Source organism: Podarcis pityusensis (genome assembly GCF_964106645.2).
Source record: "Podarcis pityusensis genome assembly, chromosome: 3".
NCBI lineage: Eukaryota > Metazoa > Chordata > Lepidosauria > Squamata > Lacertidae > Podarcis > Podarcis pityusensis.
The window spans coordinates 32,858,777-32,882,736 of NC_138026.1; the positions used below are offsets into that span (position 1 = coordinate 32,858,777).

Genomic DNA, 23,960 nt, shown 5'->3' on the forward strand with positions numbered 1-23,960 from the left:
ACTAGAGATAACAACCTTGCTACTGTTGCTACTCATGATTACTTCTTAATGGATTAAAAAGCCAGGAAATAACTCCTTATCTTGTCTTGGCTCTCAATTAACCACAATCATTGGTTCACCCACTGAAACCAGACAGAAGTTGAATTAACCAGATGCATGCATATACATATACATCAACATCGACATCGACATGTCAAAGTGTAGAAGACCCCAGCTAAATAGGGGGTCTTGACTGTTACTTAGAAAATTCTATTAAAATGGGACAAATTATAAACATCTTATGCTTGCTTATAAGATTTATGTATTAAGTGAGCCATTATTAGTCACCTTTGTTTGTTAGGAATCCCTGGGTACCTGTAGCTGCTCCTTCACCATTTAATACTGTTCCACTTACAGCTGAAAGAGAGAGATTAGAGATTTAGAGCAGGATTCAACTAATGAATTCAGTCAGCAGAAGCCCTGAGCAAGGACTTCCATTTGTACTATGGAGTCTCCCCCACACATGTTCCCCAACTAGCTCAGGGCAGTTCAAGAGAACCCCTGGAACAGTAAGCAGGGGAGAGGAGGGATCATTCCATCTGGCAAGCTTGCCCTGATGGAACAATCACCATAATGCAATGTTGGGTTCTTCTGTCATTGTTCAGACACTATGGAAGTATTTGATCCCTTTTCAAACCAATTTAAGGGCCAAACTAGATGTGGCATAGGCAGGTGAAAAGCTCTTCCATTGCATTTTAGAAGAACAGCCTCGGAGATGTGTGTGTCTGACTGGAATCATGGTGCTAGGAAGTAATGGTTTAACCCTTTCTCCAGTGCCATTTCCCCCATGAAAATCACCCCCATCGAAGCTGCTATTTGCTCCATGTGGGGTAATGTTCAGATACCATCACCCATAGTTAATGCTAAATGTTTAGGTCCAGACAATACAATAAATTGTGGGGAAAGGGGAGCATGTGAGAACAAGGCTCACCTAGGCTCATTTATGTTATGGTAAATTATGGTTTAGTGTGACATGTGAATGCAGTCATAGCATGACTTGCCTAAAGCACCCAGTGAGTCAATGGATGAGCAGTGTGTTGAAGCCAATTCTTTCTTTTATTTTTATTTATAAAAATATTTGTATACTGCATATTTGTGTGTGAGTGAGAGAGGGAGATTTACAACAATAAAAACGTAAAACCAAGGTCTAAGACTGTCATGTGTGTCACACTGGTCTTAGTGGTTTAAGAGTAGACTAGTTGTAAGTGGGATCTTCGTAACAACAAAATTTTTAGGATATTTTTACAAAATCAGTCCCAAATCAGCTCAACCGAAGTGCTGTCATAACTGTAAACATAAAGATACATGCTAATATCATCATGACATTATAACTTTGGCAGAAATACTTGTGTACAAAGCCTTTTGTGAGAAGCTGCCCTAAGCATAAAATAACACTGCTGCAGACTAATTGTGAAAGGCACATGTATCCATTATTAGCAGCTTGGAATTTGGAGCCCAATCACTCTCTGATTGCAGATTGCCCGTTCTAAACATTTTAAAGCAAAATATAATACATATTTGTGCCCAGCATAACTGAATTGGTATAAACAGAACTTGTTCTGAGCTGTTATCAGTAGCCATGTCTAAAATCTTGAATGAAACGTGCCTTAAGTCAGCAGTTCACAATATTTCATGTAGTTGCAGTTCTGTGATTCCATGCATTGTGGAACAAGGACCCCAAAACATTTGTGGTACACTGATTTAGAACAGACAAAATGCAGAATGAGAGGGTTTCCAAAGTTAAATTTTGGTGTAAAACTTTGTTTTCTGTTTACAGATTTTCCACACTGTGAAATTAACTTCAGAAACCCTGCCCCCCTTTTAGCTGTTCCACAGGCAATTTCATGATTACCCATTATTTATGAAGGGAATAAGAGCGCTAAGTAGAATCTACTGTATGTCTATGTAAGTAGAGAGCCTGAAGATGATTACTTAATGGAGTAGAATTAATGGTTGCCTTGGAGAAGGCCAAGCATTCACCCCTCACCACCAGCTGGAAAGTGAGTGCTAGCCTAATGGCAGCTGGGAAATGGTGAGAGCAAGTAAGTCAGCCAAGTAAGTGAGATGGTCACATACTAAGATATCGAGACTTTTCTATATTTCCCATGAGGGAAACATTTATCATTGGCACAAAACTCAGGGTACTTGCACTCACTCATAACGAACTCAATAAAGAAATGATTAACACATTTAGTAAGCAAGTTCTTAACATTATTTCAAGTACACAAAGTTCTGTTGGTACAAATACTAAAAATTACTGACTGCAGCTTAACAACTTGGGACCAATATACTTAAAGAATTGCCCTACCCCAAATGTGCCTATTTGCTTACTTCACATTTACAAGTGCCACACAATGTTCATTCGACATTTAAGAGAAATCATTCCTTTAGCATAGCAGCACCTGTCTTCTGAAACTCCCTGTCTGTTGGCATTAAGCAGGTTCCTTCACAATACTGTTTTATATACCTACTGAAAACTTTTGTTGTAGCAAAGCTCTCCAGACACATGATTTGATTTTTGATTTTTCTGAACAAGCAGCATATAAATTTTCTAAATTAGAGCAATACTTTCTCTGAAGTTACTTGCCTTTTACTGCTGGATTCATTAGCCCATACTAAAAAATGGAAATTGCTCTGATTTAGGAGGATAAGCTACACTTCTTTTTGAAAAAGAGGATCTGATCTCCAAAGTGCACACAAACCGAGGTTTTCAGTCTATGCTGTTCCGATAACCCATACAGCTAGCAGGAAGTGGCACAACCTGCATGGGTCATATGGTACTCATGCTACCTGCGTTTTCACAGCACACTGCTTGAACTCTGAACTGTGCATTGAGACCTGAGTCAGGAGCATGGAAAGCTAGCATCTGGGAACACTCTAAAATGGGACTGGAGGCAGAATTTTCATCATAAGATGAAGAGGTTTGGAAATTCTCAGCCAGATGAGCAAGTACAGTGGCTGCAGACCTCAGAACACACTGAGGTGGTAGTAGAAGGTACAGCGTACAAAACAATTCATGCTCCTCCCCAAAGAAGGGAGAGATGTGTGGTGGTAGCAGGTGACTTTCTACAGAGGACAGAGGCAGTAGTGTGCCGGAAAATGACTCATGGTTTCAGTTGTCTCTATACAAATGCACAGAGTACAGGAAACAAGCAAGAAAAACTTGAGCTCTGAATACAGGATGGCAAATATTATCTAATAGGCATTACTGGAACATGGTGGAATGAGACTGGAATGAAGGAATTGAGGGGTATGACTCATTCAAAATGAATAGATCAAACAGGAAGGGGGGAGAAATAGAATTACATGTAAAAGATGTGTACACTTGTGAAGAGATCCATGAGACTATATGGGTAAAAATGGTAGAAGGAACAACAGTGACCTTGGACTGAAGACTTGAATGAAGCCTTCCTAGAGCAGATTATCAACCATTCAAAAAGGAAAGATATAGTAGTCATGGGAGACTTCAACTACCCCAATATCTGTTGGAACTCAAACTCTGCCAAGAATTTAACATCCAACAAATCCCACAATTGGCTCTCTGATGATTTCATTTCCCAAAAGGTAGAAGAAGCAACAAGGGGGTCATCTATATTGGACCTGGTCCTCACCAACAGGGAGGAACTGATCGACAAGGTGGAAATACTCAGAAACTTGAGAGGAAGTGATCATGCCCTCCTGGTTTCACGATACAGAGGAGAAGGGAAAGCTGAGTGTAGTCAAGAGATGCACTCTGGACTTTAAGAAGCTCAATTTCTAAAAGTTTAAGGAGCTACTGGGAGAAATCCCATGGTCAGAAATACTCAAAAGCTAAGTGAGCCCCAGATAGATGGGAGTTTATTATAGGTGAAATATTAAAGGCCCAAATGCCAACAATTCCAACAAGAAAGAAAAGCAGGAGGTAGCTAAAGAAACTGGTGTGGCTGCATAAGGAGCTGATGGATTAGCTGAGATGTAAGAAGGGAATGTATTATAAATGGAAGAGAGGAGAAATCACAAAGGAAGGGTAGATACAAGTATCCAACAGTTGCAAGGAGAAGGTCAGGCAGGCCAAAGCTCAGAATGAAGTCAGGTTTGCAAGTGAGGTTAAAAATAACTTTAAAAGCTTATTCAGCTATGTTTGAAGCAAGAAGAACAATCAAGTAATAGGGTCCTTGTGTGAAGAAGACAGAAAAATGCTATTGAGTGACAGAGAGAAGTATTTTTCTAAACTGAAATAGCTCAGTCGGTACAGCATGAAACTCTGAATCTCAGGGTCATGGGTTCAAGCTGTGTACCAATGGCTCAGGCTTTTCTTATACCACCTGTGACCTAATGTACCTTAAAATTCATGTCTATCAAGCAATCTGGCATAAAATTTCCCCAACCACACAGGATTGATCTAGGGAGCTAATAAAGACATCGTGTGTGTGTGTGTGTGTGTGTGTGTATTCTGTGTTAGCTGTTTAATTTCATTCACGTGTTCTTTTAAATACGTAGAAATGTCCATTGAACATACCTGATTTTACTCCCCTTGACCTTACAGGGGAAGTCACAGCACTAATTAGGTTGCATAATGCTGTTCCTCTGCTAATCATTTTCTGAATGTCAGGTGCCTTCGAACTCCATTCCTCCTCCAAATGCTAAGAAATGAACAAGATGTTATTTTCAACTACTGACTATATTTGTAAGTGTGACAAAAAGCATTCCACTCTAGATGGGCTGGACATGGCCAGAAATTATCTCATCATGTCACACATCCCACTTGCTCTATCATCAAACTGTGCCCTGCCATTTCTCATTTATGACCCAAAAACTGGAGTGAATATTTTTTTAAAAGTGAGATAGCAGAACTCTCAAATGAAATAGGGCTGGGAAGATGTACTGGTACCAAAATACTGCAAGTACTTTACTCATATTTAAACCATGCCCAGTTTCTTATTATAAAAATGAATCATATACAACAATAGTTTGTGTTGAAACATAGCTAAAAATGGGACAAAAGGTGTCTGTCTCAGTCTAGCAATTAGTTGCAAGCCAAGTTCTCCACACTTGCAAGAATTTCCCTATTCACTAATGTGTGCAGCTGCACAACGTACATCCTTTTGCACACACAGAGGTGTCTTTTGCTTTGAAGTGAGTTGGTAAGCTCTTGCAAGTGCATCGTCTGTCCCTTGGAGCTGTGTCATTATGGTCAGTAGTCAACTAAGTCTTTACTAGGTGTACACCCATTGAAATAACGGACCTAACTTAGTCATTAATTTCCATGGATCTACACTGAGTAAAACCCAGTTGAATACCAACGAAAGATATCATTCAAAAGATCTACAACGTTCCTACTTAATTCTTTAAAACCAAAAGGACACCATCAGTTGACAAATCAACTGACATACAAATCCAATTACAGTGGTACCTTGGGTTACATACGCTTCAGGTTACAGACTCCACTAACCCGGAAATATTACCTCGGGTTAAGAACTTTGCTTCAGGATGAGAACAGAAATTTTGCAGCGGTGGCACAGTGGCAGCATTGGCTAAAGTGGTGCTTCAGCTTAAGAACAGTTTCATGTTAAGAACAGACCTCCAGAACGAATTAAGTTCTTAACCTGAGGTACCACTGTAATGAAATTATTGTCAGAAATGATAAGAAGTCTCTCACCTTGGTGTTCTGCAAATGTTTGTTTAAATTCTCCACATTCAAAGAGGGCTGGGTAGCTGGGATTCTTTCCGTCATCTCATCTACCCATTTCTTCAAAGATTCTACATGAAGATTGAACTCATCCATCTGCTTCTGGCAAGAGGACACATCCTCTTCTCTGCACAATTGAAAACAAGGAAGGGATACGGGAGAGATAGTCTCCTTGTTCTCGGGATAATGTAGGCAAATCCTTCTTCTAGGTAAAACTATAATATGGGCTGTATTAACAACCAGTATGTATAGCCGGGACTGAAAGCACTCCTATTTATGCACAGAAGGGTTGCAAGTGTTCTTTTCAGATTACAGCCCCTCATACCACACCTCACATTTCAAATGCTGCTCCAAAGTGAGAGTCTTGATGGACTAACAGGGGCTTGTCACAATGTACATGCAAACCATCACACCCGGCCCTTTAGATCTCAGCCCAACTAGTGGCATTTCCTTATATATTATTACTGTATTTTTACTGTTGTCTGGTTGGTGCACACAAGTTCCTGGAGATGAAATCCCAGCCACTTCACTCCTCCCTGTGCCATGCTGAGCTAAGCCACATATTTGCTTATCATATCATCTAGAATTGGACTCATGATTTAGTTTTCTCCAGAAAACATGCCGCACCAAACTATGGCTCAGCTCAGCATTTCTAGTTCTTTTGCTGCTTGCACCATGCTGAGCCACATATTTGCTTATCATACTGTGTGGACTCCTAGAGAAGAGAACCCATACACTTGTGCATCTATGCAAAGCTACGGTTTGGCTTAGCATGACGAGTGTTTCTTAATTCTGCAATATTGTTACAAGCCAGTAACTTCTCCTTCACTTTATGAAACTGCAAAACACACCACAACCGTCTTATAGGTCTGTGCATCACATTATTTGGAACTCTCACTTTTATAGTTGCAGCATTTAATATGTGTAATTGGTAACCCTTTAGTTGGTTGGTTGGTTGGTTGGTTGGTTGGTTGACTGATGAATTGGCAAGATTACAAGTTCAAGGCATGCTTTGCTGAGCCTATTTTGATTCTGCTGTACACTATGGGGGGGGGGAATATTAAAGATTAACTTCTAGTATTGAGTGGGATATTTTATTTATCAAATTCTAAGTTACCTCAAAAAGGCACCTATAATGAAGTGTTTGAAATATGCACATGGAAATTATTGTAATTAGGTAAAAATAAATCAGTCACAAGACAGATAATCAGCAGAAATTATTTACTCATTGACAACCCTGATTATTTTCATCACCACCACCACCATCAGCACACACTATTCTAAAATTTGATTACTGTACTCACTTTTCTCGTATAGTCTCTTCCATTTCCTTGAATTTCTTTGACAAGGCATTTACTTTTTCTAACACTAATGACCTGTCTCCAGGAAGAGCATGAGGAGAGAGTTCTTCAATGAGGTGTTGCAAATTTTCAAGATCTTTTTTCTGCTCCATCAGTTCAGTGTTGGTTTCCTTTAAAATGGACAAGAAAGTAATTGCTTCACACCTGAACACACTGCACGGTGTTCAAAATTTATTCCTTGGACTCAGCAGGTTCTCTTATAATTGTGGGTGGCATAGTTACACCAGCCATTGTACTGCTCAGTAAGGGGCAATGTAGGGCTCACAAAAGTAAAAATCTACAGTACCTGCACATATAAGGACATCTCAGTAACGTCTTTTCCTGGGATGTCAGCCTCACCAAGAGCCTGAGTTTTCTTGTCCAAGAATGACTGGAGTTTATCAGTGAGGCACTCAAACAGCTCCACTTTGGTCTTCAATCCCTCCAACTTTTCAAGTTTTTTCCTGTGTTTATTATTTGCTTCACAAAACCGCTGAGAAAGTTCGTTCATTTTAGCTTGTAAAGAGGATGCAGTGGATGGGTCTGTTGTTTCCATGAATTTGTTCAACTTTTCTTTCATGGCATTTAGGCTACTTTGCCGACCCACAATGTCTTGTTCTAGAGCCTGGGATAAATAGATAAGTCTGAGAAGACAGCCATACTCATGGGTGCATCTCTATGTGAATGAAGTGATTGCAAGCTGATGTAAATAACTGCACTTCCTGTAGTCAGTTTCTAAAGCAATGGTATCCACAAACAAGAAGTGGCAATGAGGAGAACCCCAAAGATAAAGATGCAGAAGAAATTTGAATTGCATTTAAAGGTGAGCATGAAAGAATATGTGAAGCAAAAGCACAGCTATCCTTTGCACGTCTCCAAATTTACCAATGCAGTTCTCAAACTAAAAAAATCTATACACAACTGTGTATATTAGCATGAAATATTTATAAAAATTCAATGAATGTAGCACACAAAACTGCATAACAGGCAAAAATTGTTGCAAAAATGTGTATATCGGGCAAAATTGCACACATCTATGTGTACATTTAGGAGAAAGGCACACAAAAATGCTAATGAATTGTTGTGATGACTTCTTTAAAAAAAATTTGAACTGATGCAGAAATGTGGCAAACAGAACTTAAGATTGGAAAAAGAAGAAACCAAAAGAGACAGATTTGTTTATTGCTACTCGTAGAAAAGGTAGTCATAACTCAATAGCTGCAGAAGTGACGACCAATGGTTTTGTGCAGCCCCCTGTGCCGACCCTGGCAGTATATTTCGATTTGTGGCAGTCTGCACAGAGACTGGGATAGGTGACATGCACTTTCAGGTTGTTTGGCACACTAACATACAATATTAGCATGCATCTCACCCACAAATGCACTATGCGCACTAGAGAAAGTCACCGTCTAGTTGCACTCTAATGAAACACTGTTTTAAGACTGAATTTTCTTCAGATACCTGAATGTATTAATGAAAACCTATTTTCAGTATCTTGATTTCCCCCGCCCCCAATTTGAGCTTTAAGTTCCTGGCATTAGTAGGAAAATTTGCTCTGCTAAAAACTAACTCACCATACTTTTACTAATGACATCCTGAATTACAGAAGAATTCAAAGGCACTTGACCTTGCTCCTCAAGACTCTTCTCAACACCATTCATCCAATCAAGCATTTCATCCAATCCATCCTGGACGCTTAATGAACGTGTCAGAGTGATCTGAAGTTTCTCATTCCGGTCATTCACTGCTTTGGATAAGTGATTATACTTATCCACAATAGTATCTGAAAGAAACAAGTAGATAAAGGATAGTTTATAAGTTCATAACCATTTTAGAATACAAGCAACTGCCTTTGGCAGAGTTATGCTAATATTCCAGCTAAATAAGGGATGGGGAACCCATAGCCACCCAGATGCGGTTGGACAACAATTCCTATCACCCTGGTACCATTGGCCACGGGGGCTGAAATTGGAATCGAACAACATCTGGAGGGCCATAGGTTCACTACCCCAGGGCTATCACAACATAATTTACTGCAATTGGAAACAGCACTTTGGGGTCTCAGGCACAAGTGTTTGCCAATCCTGCTCCCTAACACCCTATGACTGGGTGTTCTGTACCTTAAACAAGTTATTGGGGAAGAAGAGAAGTTAATCCGTAAAGTGTAGCTTGCCTTGGCACACTGCGGCAGGAGTTTGAAAAGCTGCACCTGACAATATTCTCTTATATACACAAGTGTCAATTTTACAAGAGCCTTAACGCTGAAAGGTTAGCCAAAAATACCAGCAAAGCAATACTTTGCATGTAAAACACACATTCAAAGTATTGCTAGGTCGCTATTTTCGGCCAAGCTTATTTCAACCATGAACAAGATAGAGAGTTGAAAACATAATCCCTTTGAAAACAGGCAGGAGAAATTTCCCCTAAGTTTTGGAGCAGGATAGGCAACTAGACAAAGTGGTGGGAGTGTCTCCCCCCCTTTTCAACTTTTTTTTAAAAAATCCCTGTAGCTGCCTGTATCCCACATATTCTGGAACACTCATGGGAAATAACACACTCTCTCTCCTCTTAAGGAACAGTCCCCACTCCCAAAAAAATTCTTCTAACTCACTTTCCCAATCCACACCTAAAGATTTGCCTAAGGAGTATTCTTCAGAATTTAGTATTTGCAAACAGCTAGCCAATATGACCAATAACTAGCTGTGACAAGGAGCATACCACACGATATAGGAAAGAGGCCAGTTAACACAAGCCGCACACAGTAGCGAACAATGCTTGGCTCTCAGAGTAGCCCCAGAAGGATGCAGAATTTTCTACTTGAGGTTCTCTCAAGTGAAACTGTACCTTAGAAACTGAACCTTAAAAATTCACAGCATAGGGGACCCATAGATAAAAGTTATTTTTTTCTGAGAGCGTACTATGGATTCTTCATCAGTACGCTGACTGGAGTCAGACATATTCGACTCTGAGAACAACAAAGGGTTGGGAACACGTGATTCCCTTTTACAAGGGAGCTGGGAACATGTGATTCCTTCTATGCCTGAAGTGCATGCCCACAGAAGACGGCCTTGTGGATAAAACAGTTGGATAGAACAGTTAATCGATTCAGGTGGCTTGACACAGGTTTTAAAAAGGCAAATTGCAAAATATCTAAAAGAAAGAGGTTATATCCCCAAAGACTGCTGAGGCCTGAAGTCAAAGGGCAATATTCTACAAAAGAAGGATTTCATCTGTTCTTCCTGCTGATTGATTTTAGCAACTGATATCACTGTCTCATAAAGGGGACAATTCTATCAGTTGCTCAGAACTACCCTACATCTCCAAGCCAGGTAAATACAACCTGGCTTTTATTCTTTACAGCAGGAATGGGGAACCCTTTTCAGCCTGTGGGTAGCATTATTTTCTGGGCAAGTTTCCAGGGACAACATGCCAGTGGTACGCTGTAACAGAGGCAAAAGCAAGCAGAGTAATGAATGTAAATTTTGTCTTTGTACAATAGGCTAGTCTCTACACACACTCCCATACTCTTTTCTATCCTCAAGAAGGGTGCAAAGCGAAGAAGTGGTTTAGCTGGTGAGGGGATCTGAAATGGGGGGGTTCCCCAGAAATTCTGTAGTGTCGGGTTTCCCGCTTTTTTTTGACACATTCTTTATTCATCAAATATCAAACACAAATAGCTAGAAAAGCAGCTAGAAAAATATCAGACAGAGCACTGAAAAACAAACCACCAAAAATTTAGCAGGTTAAGCAGTGCCAGGCATGAGTATGAAAGGAGGTATTGCAATATTTTAATACATTAACTTGTAACAGCAGGATATTAAACAGATGGACTTCGCATACTTGACGGTTGGAACCAGGGAATTAAAGGCTTAAGTCTGCATAGCCAGCTTTCTCTTGCAGGCCTTTATACATATTCCAGTAATCTCATATGGCTGCTAGGGCAGAACAGTTATAATTTTAAAAGAAACCTCAATCAGCTCAGATATCCTCTTCTCCAGACTCTTAGGATGTGTGTCTTTTTAACTCACTGAAACCACAAGATCACCCCTGAATCCAAAGTTTAGTTTAACCCGTCATTACCTCTGCACTTCTTGGTAACAGTTTCTCTGTTTCAGCATATTTGATTATTATTACAAGTAGAAATATCACTGAACTGTGTGTCATTTCCCCTAATTCTTTTCCGGCTTGAAACAGGAAAACAAATTCTGAACATGCACAGTTAATGCCTATGCTGGCCTTTGAATAATAGATAGTTGATGGCCTCTGATCTTAACTTTTAAATGTATGTGTGTGTGTGTGTATAGAGAGAGAGTAAACTAATTTGATTTTTTAAAAAATGGTATAGTGGTAAATAAATATTTGTATAAAGAAATATAGATGTGATGAACTAGAAAGCGATACTACTCTTCTTAACTATAAATGTTTACATATGATTAGCGCTACGGTAGTTACGTTGAAACTTCTTTCCACAATAACTTTGGGGCTTCCATGTGCACAAGGTGACTTTTTGCCTTGGAGCAGCAGGACACGCTACCACCGACACCAACACTATGACTTGTCACTAATGGGTTTGGAAAGTTCTGCAAGTTTCAAAAGCCATTTGTCGTGTGGTCTGAGTTCTGATAAACCCAAGTGCTTCATAAACAGAGATGGGGAACCCGTGGTCCTCCAAATGTTGCTGGAACACAATGCCCATCATCCCTGACCACTGGGTGGGACTGATGGGAGCTGGAATTCGACAGCACCTGGAGGGCCCAGCTACCCCAATGCTGCCCTAGGATTACCTGAAGCTATTGAAGCTAAGCAGATGGAAATCTGATCAGTGCCTCACGGAAAAGCTACTGGGAGTCTCACATGAGCAACTTCAACACATCTCCCCTCCACCCTTTTGCCCTTGAAAATGGCTCACTCATTCCATTTGTAACATGCGACTGCAGCAGACCTGCATTTAGACACGGGCCTGTCACTGTCACGTACGGTTTGGCGCTACATTGTAGGGACATGACCCAGCCAAACCTGAGCACTACTAAGTCCTGCTGATTTTCATGGGCTGAGAGCTAAACAACTGCTCCGCCTGATTCAGTAAATTATGCCCTTTACCTTAAAAAATAATAACGGTAAAAATAGCTGAGTTGTAGGAGGCGAGGAGGCAACCACCACTTAGTATCTTCTCCAGTCTACAAATATGAGCAATGGAAGAAGGAAATGGAGAAGACAGTTACTCATCTTACCCAGGGTATTCTGGATTTCATCTTTGTCTGGCAGTAACTCTCCCCTGGTGTCAAAAAGCACTTCGGCAGCTTTTTTCAGTTTCTCTACAGCAACCTGGTGACCGGACACCTGCCCCTGAAGCACCTGTAAAAATGTACAATTTTTCAATTCTACTGCTTGCTAACTTGTGTGTGTATGTACACACAGGCACACAATAACAGTAAGATCGGTTTGGCAGACACCATTAAACATCTTACAGATGACAATACACATCTTGCTCTGCTGGGGAACTTCTGAGCAGAATCCAGTTGGCTTCTCGGGATGATAGAAAGCTACACTAAATGAAACCATGAGCTGATCCAGAACAGGCACTTCTTATCTTGACGGGCAAGCGCAATTTGCAGCCCAAGATATTTTGCTTACTGCCCTTTTTTTGCATAGCTCCCGCTTACTACAGTGGGACTTACGCAATGACTATTCTTTTCATGCTATACATTAAAATTGCAACTTGGCTACCACCGTGATAAGCATTTCATTTAAAAAAAAAAAAAAAGGCTCTCCTAACCAACTGTCATAAACAGAGCTTCCCTGTCACATAAAAGCAGTTACCCATCCATGGGAAGAGAGTTTTGTTATTAAAAACGCAATCTGTGATGTCAGTCGGCCTTTGGGGTGGTTAAGTGGGCAGGCTGCAGATGGAGAGCCCTCTCTGTTCTGCCTATAGCACTACTTCTGCTTTATGTCACTAGAGATAACATTTGTCGGGAACCAGGAGGATTTGGAGGAAAGAACTCCAGATAAAGAGAATGTTTCATCTACCTTAATCCAGTTATCTTTTTTTAAAAAACAAAAACAAAAAAAAACTTCTCATGAAGAAGTGTCCGTGTTGTTGTTTCCTTCCTCCACACAAATACAGTGGTACCTCGGGTTAAGAACTTAATCAGTTCTGGAGGTCCGTTCTTAACCTGAAACCGTTCTTTACCTGAGGTACCACTTTAGCTAATGGGGCCTCCCGCTGCTGCCACCGCTGCCGCGTGATTTCTGTTCTCATCCTGAGGTAAAGTTCTTAACCTGAGGTACTACGTCCGGGTTAGCGGAGTCTGTAACCCAAAGTGATTGTAACCTGAAGTGTTTGTAACCCAAGGTACCACTGTACTTGAATTGTGATTTTTTTTTCCCCAGTTGCCAGGGTGATGCAGTGACTCCGAGTAGGAGTGCTGGGCTTGGACCGAGGAGACTGTGGTCAAATCCCTTCTAAACTAGGACATTTCTTTTCTGTCAGAACGTTCTGGAACGCTGTTCTGGCACCTCTCAACTGGGCCCCGGAAGTGCAGAGAGGAGCCCGACCAACCTCAGCAAAGCCCGCTGCACCTCTAGCTCATTAGGAGACTCTCCCCAGAGCCCAAAAGGAGACATCCGCTTCATGCTCCAGAGAGGGTTTCCTTGTGAGCTGGAGGCACAAAGGTGCTTTGCTGAGTCTCTGCCAGCTAACACATGGGAAAGCTCATGAGAGCCGGCGAGGTGGGGGCGGGGACACATTAAGCTGCTCAGCTGAGGCGAGGAAGACTCACCTCCGATAAGCATCCTCAACAAGCCTCTGGCTCATGAGGAGAAACCCCCCACAAGTCCAAAGAGATCCTCTTTGGGCTCTGGGGTGGGCCTTCTGAGGGAGGTCCGTTCTGACACCTTTTTGTCTAGAAAAAAAGCACCGTGCTAAGCTATGATATTCTCTAGGTTATACTGAGTCGTTATCTCTCAATATAATCGTTCTCTCAATATAATCTACCTTGTAGGGGTGTGGTGAGGATAAAAAGGAGAAAAAACATATACACTGTCCTGATTCTACTTCTGGTTCTCTTAGACAGACACTGTTGGTCCCTGATGAGGCCACTTGCCCTTTCAATGTCCTTTCTAAATTTACTGGGTTTTGTTTTGTTGAGAGGGTTTTTGGGGGGGTGGGGTGGGGGATTGCTTACACTTTTTGTCCATTTTATTTGTGTGGTGGTTGGATCAGATCCAAGCGTGAGTGGTGGGTCCCCCCGCCCCACCATGTGAGATGGATGTTTGGCCCACAACTGTTCCTTAGCTTTCCAAATGTGTTCCCAGGCTCAAAATGGTTCGGGTCCCCTGACATATAGCCACAACGTTCAATAAGCACTTGGGGTCCCATGAACATGCCAAAGAGATAATGATCAAAAAAGTGTCATTGACAGGACACTTCCAGGTTTCCCTTGTAACAATCAGCATTATTTTTTTCTATATCTGATATGTTCAACTAATGTACCCTCCCCCCCAAAAAAACCACACATACACCAAAGGGGAACATGGCCTTCCTTTATTCTATAAACTGCTTTTTCTTGAAATACAGCAGCTCTGGATATATTTTTTCACTTGGTTTACCTTGGTTTCTTCCAGTTGTCTCTGGAGATTTTTTGGATCTACAGCAACTGCCTCAGACAACTGTTTATTCACAGCTTCTTCAGAGGCTTGAAGTCCCGTCAGAAGCCCAGATGAGGTGTCCTCATAATTCTGGTATTTATCTACCAGATCTTTGAGGTTATTTCCAAGGATACTGCACTAGAAGTGCACAGAGAGAAAACGGTGTTCAAGAATGGATATATACTTTAAAGCATTTGTATATAATATTACTAGCTAAAAGACTTAGGCAATTTGAAAACATCTTGTAATGGTAATTCAAATACTCTGCTTAGCTCATACTGCAAGATATTTATGCAATAACAATGCCTTTTCATACTGCTCCAGTAACGGCTGAACATGGAAAGCACACACAAGCCTGCTTTGTTTGACACCCTAAACCAAACCCTTTTTCTGCCACACTGCATCAAGCAAACCAAAGGTTTGGCTTAGAGTGTGTTTCGTGAACCAAGGCTTTTGTTTAAATTTCCCTCCTCACTAACTTCTAACTTCTGACACTCATGTGAGAGGTTTTTTATTGCAACTGGCTCCATCTAGTGGTCAAATTTGAAAAGCCAGACAAGTAGGATTTGCAGACAAAATCATAACCTGGAAGTTTGTATATCCTGAGAAGACCTAAGTTTTAGAAGTTTGAGTTAAATGAACAAAATAAGAATTCCAGAATAAATTTCTTTTGTGTGTTGGCTAGTGTGTATCTCAGTTTTTATCTCTCTTCCATCACCCTATATGTACAATGGTGGTGTTTTAGCTAAAATATGAAGCCCAGCACAATGCAAAGCAGTAATCAAAGTGGTGCCTGCTGATGTCTGGCAGCCATACAGAACATTTGGTCAATTTCTAGATTATCACAGCCTGGGGGACAATTGCCATGATCCTCTTCGTAGTCACTGACTTGTGGCAATGGCTGAACCTGTGGCTATGTGGTAATCTTATGGCATCACCCAGATTTCTGCTTACACCACCACAGAATGTCACCTGAGAGGCAAAGCTTTGATCTGTGCTTTGGGCACACAGTAAAGCAATCAGACTGCTGCCTTAGGGGTGTTCAGACATTCACCTGAACATGTGGACTGTTAAAAGTGTGGACAGGGGTGAACACACAAGCCCCACTACCCAATGTCCTCACATACATCACACTACTGCAGTCCCCAGCCTTCCACGTTGCACAGAGGAAGTGTGCCAGGGGCTTCTACTTCTGCTCACTTGCACTCGAAAAGACTCCTCCACGCAACTGAGGACACTGCTTTATTAGAGTTCAACTGTTTATAAGAGTTCTACTTGGATTCTAGTGAACATGAGTGGAAGTCACCTGCAGAATGCTTAGCACATCACAGGAAAGCTCAGCAACTGAGGACATTGGGGATGGAGTGTGTGTGTGTGTGTGTGTGTGTGTCCCTGCTCCCACCCACTTTCTGTTTTCATGTGTTCAGGCACTTAAAGACACTCTTTTTAACACACTAAAAGGGCTGTTTAAATAGCTACAGAGACCAAATTCGGTTCTAAGTTGTCTCAGAGTACACGTTTAAAAGCCTCGGAGTAAATGGTAAGAAAACAAATGGGATTCCCTGAGAAGATCAAATATTGTGCAATACAGAAAAATATACAGAATAGGGCAATTTAGTATTTCACATAACACCCCCCCCCCACCATATATCATTAAATAAAGCCAGTACACTAACATTAAAGCTGCAATCCTAAGCAAACTTACTAGGGAGCAAGTTCCATTAAACACAGTGGGACTTACTTCTGAAGAAACATGCAATGAATTGCGCTGCAAGATTTAAACATGGTTTAGGGATGATGAGGAATACTTCCAAGCCTAATTAACATGACAGCAGTTATGCTCACAAATTACCAGTAATTGTGAGAACCCTAATTATATCCAGGTTTTGAATGTGATTTTAGGATCATATCTGGATCCACTGTAAATTGGTTTGTCAATGCTCACAAGTGATGCATGGGAATGTCAGGCTAGGACAGGAGAGAATCTGGCTGAAATCCCTGCTTAGCCATGAAGCTCAGTGGGTGACCCTGGGCCAGTCCCACTCACTCACAGCCTAACCTACTTTACAGCTTGTGAGAATAAAATGGGGTTGGGTGGGGGTGGAGACTATGCTTGCCACCCTGAGCTCATGGAGAAAGCGTAAGATAAAAATGAAGTGAGTAACAACAAAAAGTGGGAACAAGAGACTGTAGAAACTCACAAACTAAGAGTGAAAGGGAGAAACCTAAACCCTAATCCTGCTTCCCCAATTCAGTTACACATTTTGCCTGATACAGGGAAAACATAAGATACAGAGAGATGCAGCAAAAAAATAGCCTTAGACAGGCTCCTCCTCTACAGAAAGCATTCTGCTTTTAATTTCATGTAACAATTTGGTGAACTAAAAGGTTTATCTCATGGATACACATTCCACATGAATTCAGACTCAATTTACCTTCGAGTAGAGAGATTTGAAGCGACCAGTTGCACTATCCAGCTTATTCTGTACCTCAATGTAAGTTGAAGAAGTATCAATACCTTCCTTGTCATATTTGACACCTTCTCTTTTATTACACGATTTAGCAGCATCCAATACTCTCTGTCCAGAAATGGTGATGTACCGCAAGTCCCCTTTGTGAGAAATGACATCTTCCGAAAAACTCTTCTGCCTTTTCAGTTTGATGATAATCCCATTGAAGTCAGATGCACCTGTTTCCAGGTTATCAAGTTCTTGCTCTCCCTGCTGGAGCCAGCTTTCAAACTCGCCATAGTCCGCATCAAACTTCTCAAGCTCCTCCTGCAAAGAGCGGGTCAACTTCAGCTTCTGCTCCGACTCCGCTAAGGCAGTTTCATACTGCACCTTCAGTTCCTTCATATTCCTTTGAATCTTCTCCTTTTCCTCTGGAGAAAGATGGTGTCCTTGCTTCTCAAGCAGGGCTTGGGTTGACTGTGTAGCTATTATGACAGCTTGCTGCTGGGAAATAATTTTCTCATGCTGAGCCTGGGTGGGGAAGGCGGCAGGGAATCAAAATGTACATATATAATTAGCAATGTAATCTGTAATGTGTCCGATTCTTAGGAAATGTACTTAACGGTGGTTCAGAAACATTAAACAAATCAAAATGCTATGTGCTGCAGATGTACCAACCAACTATATTCCTACTTCCCAATCGCAAGAACAAATCACCTACATTAAAATATCCCAATACACACACAAAGGCTTCCTCAATAGCTTCATGTTAGGGGTAGTTCCATTTATGCACGGATGTGCCTGCATGGAGCTTCCCATAACACTGAGGCTTTTGAGAGAGACCTTGTGCTTAAAGAGAGCTGTGTGCGGCCACTGGCATTCCGATGGATGTAAGATGTGCTAAGGCTGGGCTGTTTGGATGTGCTTGTCAATACTTCCCACTTTGGCCTGCCTTTATTTTCCACAGCTTTGAGCACTTTCAACACAGAAGATAAAGATGAAAATGCTCTACTGGTTCATTAGATAAGAGCTAGGAAATAAATATGCTCTGAGGCTTGTAGTGCAGTGAGAGGTGGTGAAATCACCTCCCACGAAATCATTCTAGAGATTCCTTGGTATGAAAAGCAGAGATCTAGGGCTTTTGCTTTGTACGTTTCAAGGCCACCACAACAGCTGGCAATGCTGGCTCCACGGCACATGAGGTGAGTTTATATCAACCCTCATTTCTTTTCCAGGACAAGCGTGAATTGATAAAGCAATTAGTATTATACATGTGTAGTACCTTGGCTTTCTGATATTGCATGTTGAGATTATCTTCTGAGGGCTTCAGTTGTCCATCCACGTGAGTTTCATTCTGTTGTTGGATTTCCATCAAGTTGCCATTGACTTCATCGTCTTCTCCAGCCAACTCTTCCACCTCTCCTTCTTGGAAATGGTTGCCATTCTGTTTAATTGCTGGCTTGCCTTTCTTGCCCCCATGTTCAGCATCCTTGTCGACCTTTGACAACCAGTCCAGAAGGTTCTCTATTGTGCTTTTACTCTCCTCTAGCTGTTCTCTAGCTGCAACCTGCACAATTAAAGTTCAAGCTCGAATCTTACGCAGTCATGAAAAGTTCAAATGCAGATATTCGTGATATTGCAAACAAGGGTATACGAATACATTTGGGGGGGGGATTAGTGGGACTTTTTCTCCTACTGGTCATGTGCAAACATCTGCAGAATGATGCAGTGTGCCTGCACTTCTGTATGCTTAGGAAAAATGAGGAAAAACTAAAATGAATTATTATTCCTATTGTTTAAAGGATCCTCCCTTGGGAGGAAAGACTTATGGAACCAGATGTTTACAGGCCACATTCACATTAGTGAAAGTCTGCACGAGGATTTTAGCTAGTGCAATGGGAATTTCCTTCTCTGCACTCTGCCCCCCAAAAAGGAAAAAAATGGCTAGGGGCAGTTGGGAGAACCCTCAGAACAGAATACAGGGGGGGACATCTGGCAAGCAGAACTGTTTATGCTGAAGCAACTATCTCCTGAGTGCTACACTGAATTGCTCTATATGTTCCTTTCTTTTGGGAAGCAAATACTGACAATTCCAGATGCATTTGGTGAATGTCTGAAAATAGATAGATGCATTTCCCTACATTTAATACACACAGTGAAATAATAATAATAATAATACTGACAATCAATTCCTTGAGTTTTCAGACATTCACAAACATTGCCAGACATTGCCAGACATTGTCAGACATTCAGACATTGTCTGGGATGGTCAGCATTCACATGCAAGGAAAAATTATAGCAATGAGCCATTTTTAAATAAATATTAAATGGTTGCCAAAGAACCTTTTCTGTTTCTTGCTTAATAGCTGTTGTCACGGCTTTATCCAGCTGTTTCCTGGACTCCTCTGCCTTCTGGCTAAGCAGCAAACACTTGGTCTTGGCTTCATTAAGCTTCTTTTCAAGAGCAGTCTTGTCTTCTTGTCGCAGCTTTTCTCCATTTTCTTTCAAAAACATCTCCGTATTTTTCACAATTTCTGCTAGTGCTTGTGTATTTGCTTGCATATCTTTCTGTAGCTCCTGGAAAGGGGGGCGGGGAATCAACAATAAAAAAATCAGAAGGAAGAGTTATCCATTTATTTTTTCACTTCGAAAGCCCCTTTTCTAAGGTACACGCTGGATTTGCCTTCACGTTTCATGAAAATGGCAACAAGAGAGTAACAATTGCTAAATTTCTACAAGACTGAGATCGAGACCTCTGCTCCATACTGGAAAAGAGTGGAACTTCCTGAAACACAATTTCTTCCCTGATAATTAGAGGCTAACTGACCCACCACTCAGGGGCCAACCCTACCATGAGGCAATGTGAGGCAGTCGCTTCAAGCAGCAGATACAGAGGGTAGAGTTTTCATATTACACAATATCATTCCATTTGAGCCACTCGGGCATCCCCCTCTGTGGGAGGACAAGGTAGCATGTGCCACAGGGCCTGCCCTGTATCCCCAAGCTAGCCTGCTGACCTAAGGTATGGTGGAGATGTTAGGAAAACATTCTTAAAGAAACAGATAAAGGTTCCTGGAAGCTTTAAAGAGGGTTCCAGAATTTACTTTAGTGTGTAGGAGTGACACTCTAGGCTTGACTGGTGTCAGCTGGAGGTGCAAATAAAGGGAGGAAGTTGCAGGCTGCAATTTCAGCATGACAAAAGCACACACACACACACACACACACAGTCAGCACGCAAGTTGACAATAAGGTTGGAAGTAAGACAATGAGTGCTGCTGATACTGTGAGTTTTGCTGTGTCGGGATTGTTAATTACTGGACTGAGATTATACCATGCTGGAGAGATAAAGAAAGAATGTAAATAGCTTGTATATAATAGTAACAGAAATGCTTGTGCAACCAGTCAAGCAATAAAAAGCTCTTGACTGTGAATTTGAGTATGACTCCTGTTCTTGTCCTCTGCCTCGGAGGAAAACTCTGCTACAAACAGTAAGAAGTCGTTTTACCGAGGTGCCACTACACTAGCAGAAAAGCGCAGTGCAAGTGTGTGAGTGGTAACCTCTAATAGGAGAATGCCATCTCACTGGCACAGTTGAAGTAAGATTCAACTGCTAATCTGGTTGGCATCTGTACATGGAATGGGGCTTGTGTGTATGTGTATATGTGTGTGTGTGTGTGTGTGTGTGTGTGTGTGTGCTATCTTGTCCTTTGCCTCCAGCAGCCAAGAATACTAGATGGCCCTGCCACCACAGCACAAGCTAACAAGTTTAACCTTTTGGAATCATTCAGAAATAATTTTGTTTACTAACATCTTGCACTGCAAAAAGCTAATATACACAATTCTCTGCATGTTTTAGAAATCTAATGGACCGGTCAAATTGACACATGCATTACAGCTAACTGCATGGCTCACGTCATCACAAGATGCCCTGGGAAGTCAAGGTAAACACACTCTGGCCTTTGCCACTGACTAGGGAACAAAGGGCTTCTGGAAGGCTTCATCTCCTGCCTCTCTCTCCCCCTGTCCCCCGCCACAGAAGGGACACCACCACAAGGGAAGTCCACCCTGACATTATGCAAAAGCCTGAAAGGGGGCAGCTGTGGGGCATTTGCTTCTCCCTCTCCCTGCAAGAAAGAACACTTGGCTCCAACTGCTAATTATCCAGGAACTTCAGGTCAGAAAGGAAGCACACTCTGACTCCATCCAAGGGACATGAAGCTGATGGGTTGTGTAAGGAATTGTTATTTCAATCACTTGCAAGCTTGCAGTGATGGTTGTTTAACTGAGAGGGCAAAAAAGAATTCCAAATAAATAAGTAAATAACTAAACAAATCAACTGACTTAGCTCCTTGTATCACTTAAGCAGTGAACATTCGCCTGAACTGTTTACTGGCATAAACACAAAATTGCATGCATTGGAGCATTTGGAAGCTGAACGCAAAGAGGTACTTCTTTACAGAGGCTGAGAATATTGACTGGAACTACTTGTTTATGTTTTTTAAGTATTCTTTTTTTAATACCCCAAAACTGTTTCACATCCTTCCGCTCCAAAAAGGATTCACTTCAAGAAGTTAATAAAATATATAGAAACAGACACAAAGGTGTTTTTTTTTAAAAAATCCATGCATACTTGTTTTAAAGCTGCTGACTGTATTTTGATAAATTTGGTGTCAACTTGTTTTTAAAGTTTGATTTCATCAGTACGTTTTAATTAATGTTTTTTTGTGAGCCACTTAGGAGATTTTTGCTGATAAGGTAGCATAGAAATCTTGTTAAATAAATAAAAACGAATAAATAAAGTTGTAGGGTTTTTGCGGTAACATTGCTTTTTTGGCTGGTTTGGTGCTTTTAACTCGTTTTTACTGCTTTGGACTTGAAGAAATGAAGGGCGATATCTAGCAATTTTGCATAAGCATATTAACAAACCTCTAAACTAGGGATGATTTTAGCTCTCCTCTTCTACTGCATTGCTGTTCAGTGGATTCATTTTACCCCACATTCCTGAGAGCCATTCCAAGATGCTTGTGCAGGCTACATAAGGGGCACTGCTGGAAGGCTACACAAGGGATATTGCTAGCACCTCATTGATGACCTACCAACTTTCACACTATAAACTCAACTGGACTTCAGGTGAGGTGCAAACAGCTAATCCAAAATATATTTACAGGGCTTGCAAAATGCTCCCAAGCACATTTACTCAGAAATATTTACAAGTAACTCCAATGTGATTTATAAGGACTGCAGCCTGGCTCTGCTGCTGCCGATTAGTCAAGCATTGTACCTCTTGTTTGATCTGGTATTGCTGCAACTCTGCCTTGGTATCTTCAATAGCAAGTGCTTCTTTGTGGCCGATCAGCTGGTTTTCCGTCTGTGTTAGAAGGTCGCATATATCCTGTAATTTTTCTGTGAAATCCTGGTGCTGGTCTGCCAAGTCCTAATTTAGAATAAGAAGAAACCTGAATAGAAATGCTCAGAGGCTCTCATAGAGGTTAATGTTCAAACAACCAAATATCAAAGCTTTCATCAGACACTATTTCTGAGAGTATGCTGTAAACATGATAGCAGCTGCACACAGTTTAAAGAAGCTGAATATAGAAGGTATGAGATAAACCTCACAAATGCTGTAAGTAAAGAGACCAGGTTTTGGATGGAACCGCCCAGCAGAAGTCTGGCCATGCATTATGCGTGTGAAAATCCAAATCTCTGAATGGCTTGAAACCTGTAACAGACAGGTATTAATTCTGAAAAGAGGATGGCAAAACAAAGGTTAGTCGAAAACTATGTGTTAGATCAGTTGGTACATGTAATATTACCCGCATATAAAATGCTGTTGTGTTTTAAGCAATACAGAAGCAGACATGCAATGGCACTCATTGTTCTTAACGGTACTTTCATCCCTATTAAGCATATTTTTTAAATCCTGCATTTCCTGGGCTGAAGACTCTCCCTTCTCCCTCAACTGATTAAAAAAGAAATTGTCCTTCAAAGTTAATCTTATTCGGTGCTTGCAGACTAATAAAATCATAGAGTTTGGAAGGGACCACAAGGGTCATCTAGTCCTACCCCCTGCAATGCAGGAATCTCAAATAAAGTGTTCGGGACAGATAGCCAATCAACCTCTGTTTAAAAACCTCCAAGGAAGGAGAGTCCACAACCTCTCGAGGGCATTTGTTCCACTGTCAAACAGCTCTTACTGTAGAACTCTGCTTCTTCTTTTTCCCTGTTAGCCCTACTGCTGACAAATTCCCAATGCTCTTGAGTACATTACTTTCCATACACTCGAGCAGATGTGGGGAACCTTTGGCCCTCCAGATGTTGCTGGACTCCAGCAGTTTTAGTTCATCAATATCTGTAGGCCAAAGGTCCCCACACCTGTGCTAGAGTGATCAGACCTCTTAGAAGGCCCTCAAGATGCAGAACAAGCACCTGTGGCTATTTCACCTACAAAAGGGCAGCACGCAAGTCGCAGAGTGATTTCCCCAAATCACAGAAGCATCCATTGTTGCTTCCTGGGACAGGGAGCTGGTTAGATTCCTGAACTAGATGACAAAGCACCCTTCTTCAACAGACACCCAAAGTCTAATGTGAAGTCCTAGGTCTGCTGCCTCAGCTTTATTAGTTTGTTTATGACTCAGCTTTAAAGTAAAAGTCAAATCATTACCCACTGTTGGGTAAAGCATTTTATCATTTCTATATATTGCTGTTGAAACAAAACTTGCTGTTGAAGGAAGCACGCAACTGGTTCCCTCAAACATTTATCATGTGGCTCTAGAATTCTGAAGGATAGGCACACTGTATTCTTTTGCTTTCGAT

At 41.3% G+C, this 23,960-nt stretch overlaps 1 protein-coding gene across 34 annotated transcripts in view; it reads right to left on the minus strand.

The window, feature by feature from the left end:
• The window catches only part of LOC308472756 (dystonin-like), a 306,554-nt gene that overhangs the window by 94,334 nt on the left and 188,260 nt on the right, over nt 1-23,960 (minus strand). For all 34 annotated transcript variants that reach the window (XM_080997848.1, XM_080997841.1, XM_080997871.1 and 31 more), the window contains 12 exons: nt 22,429-22,581; nt 19,491-19,724; nt 18,430-18,714; nt 17,133-17,678; nt 14,659-14,835; nt 12,279-12,402; nt 8,622-8,830; nt 7,355-7,672; nt 7,012-7,178; nt 5,678-5,834; nt 4,538-4,661; nt 328-396 (listed from right to left, as the gene is read on the minus strand). In XM_080997848.1, coding sequence (XP_080853974.1) covers nt 328-396; nt 4,538-4,661; nt 5,678-5,834; nt 7,012-7,178; nt 7,355-7,672; nt 8,622-8,830; nt 12,279-12,402; nt 14,659-14,835; nt 17,133-17,678; nt 18,430-18,714; nt 19,491-19,724; nt 22,429-22,581 — 2,563 coding nt within the window. The remainder of the gene's footprint in view (nt 1-327; nt 397-4,537; nt 4,662-5,677; nt 5,835-7,011; nt 7,179-7,354; nt 7,673-8,621; nt 8,831-12,278; nt 12,403-14,658; nt 14,836-17,132; nt 17,679-18,429; nt 18,715-19,490; nt 19,725-22,428; nt 22,582-23,960) is intronic.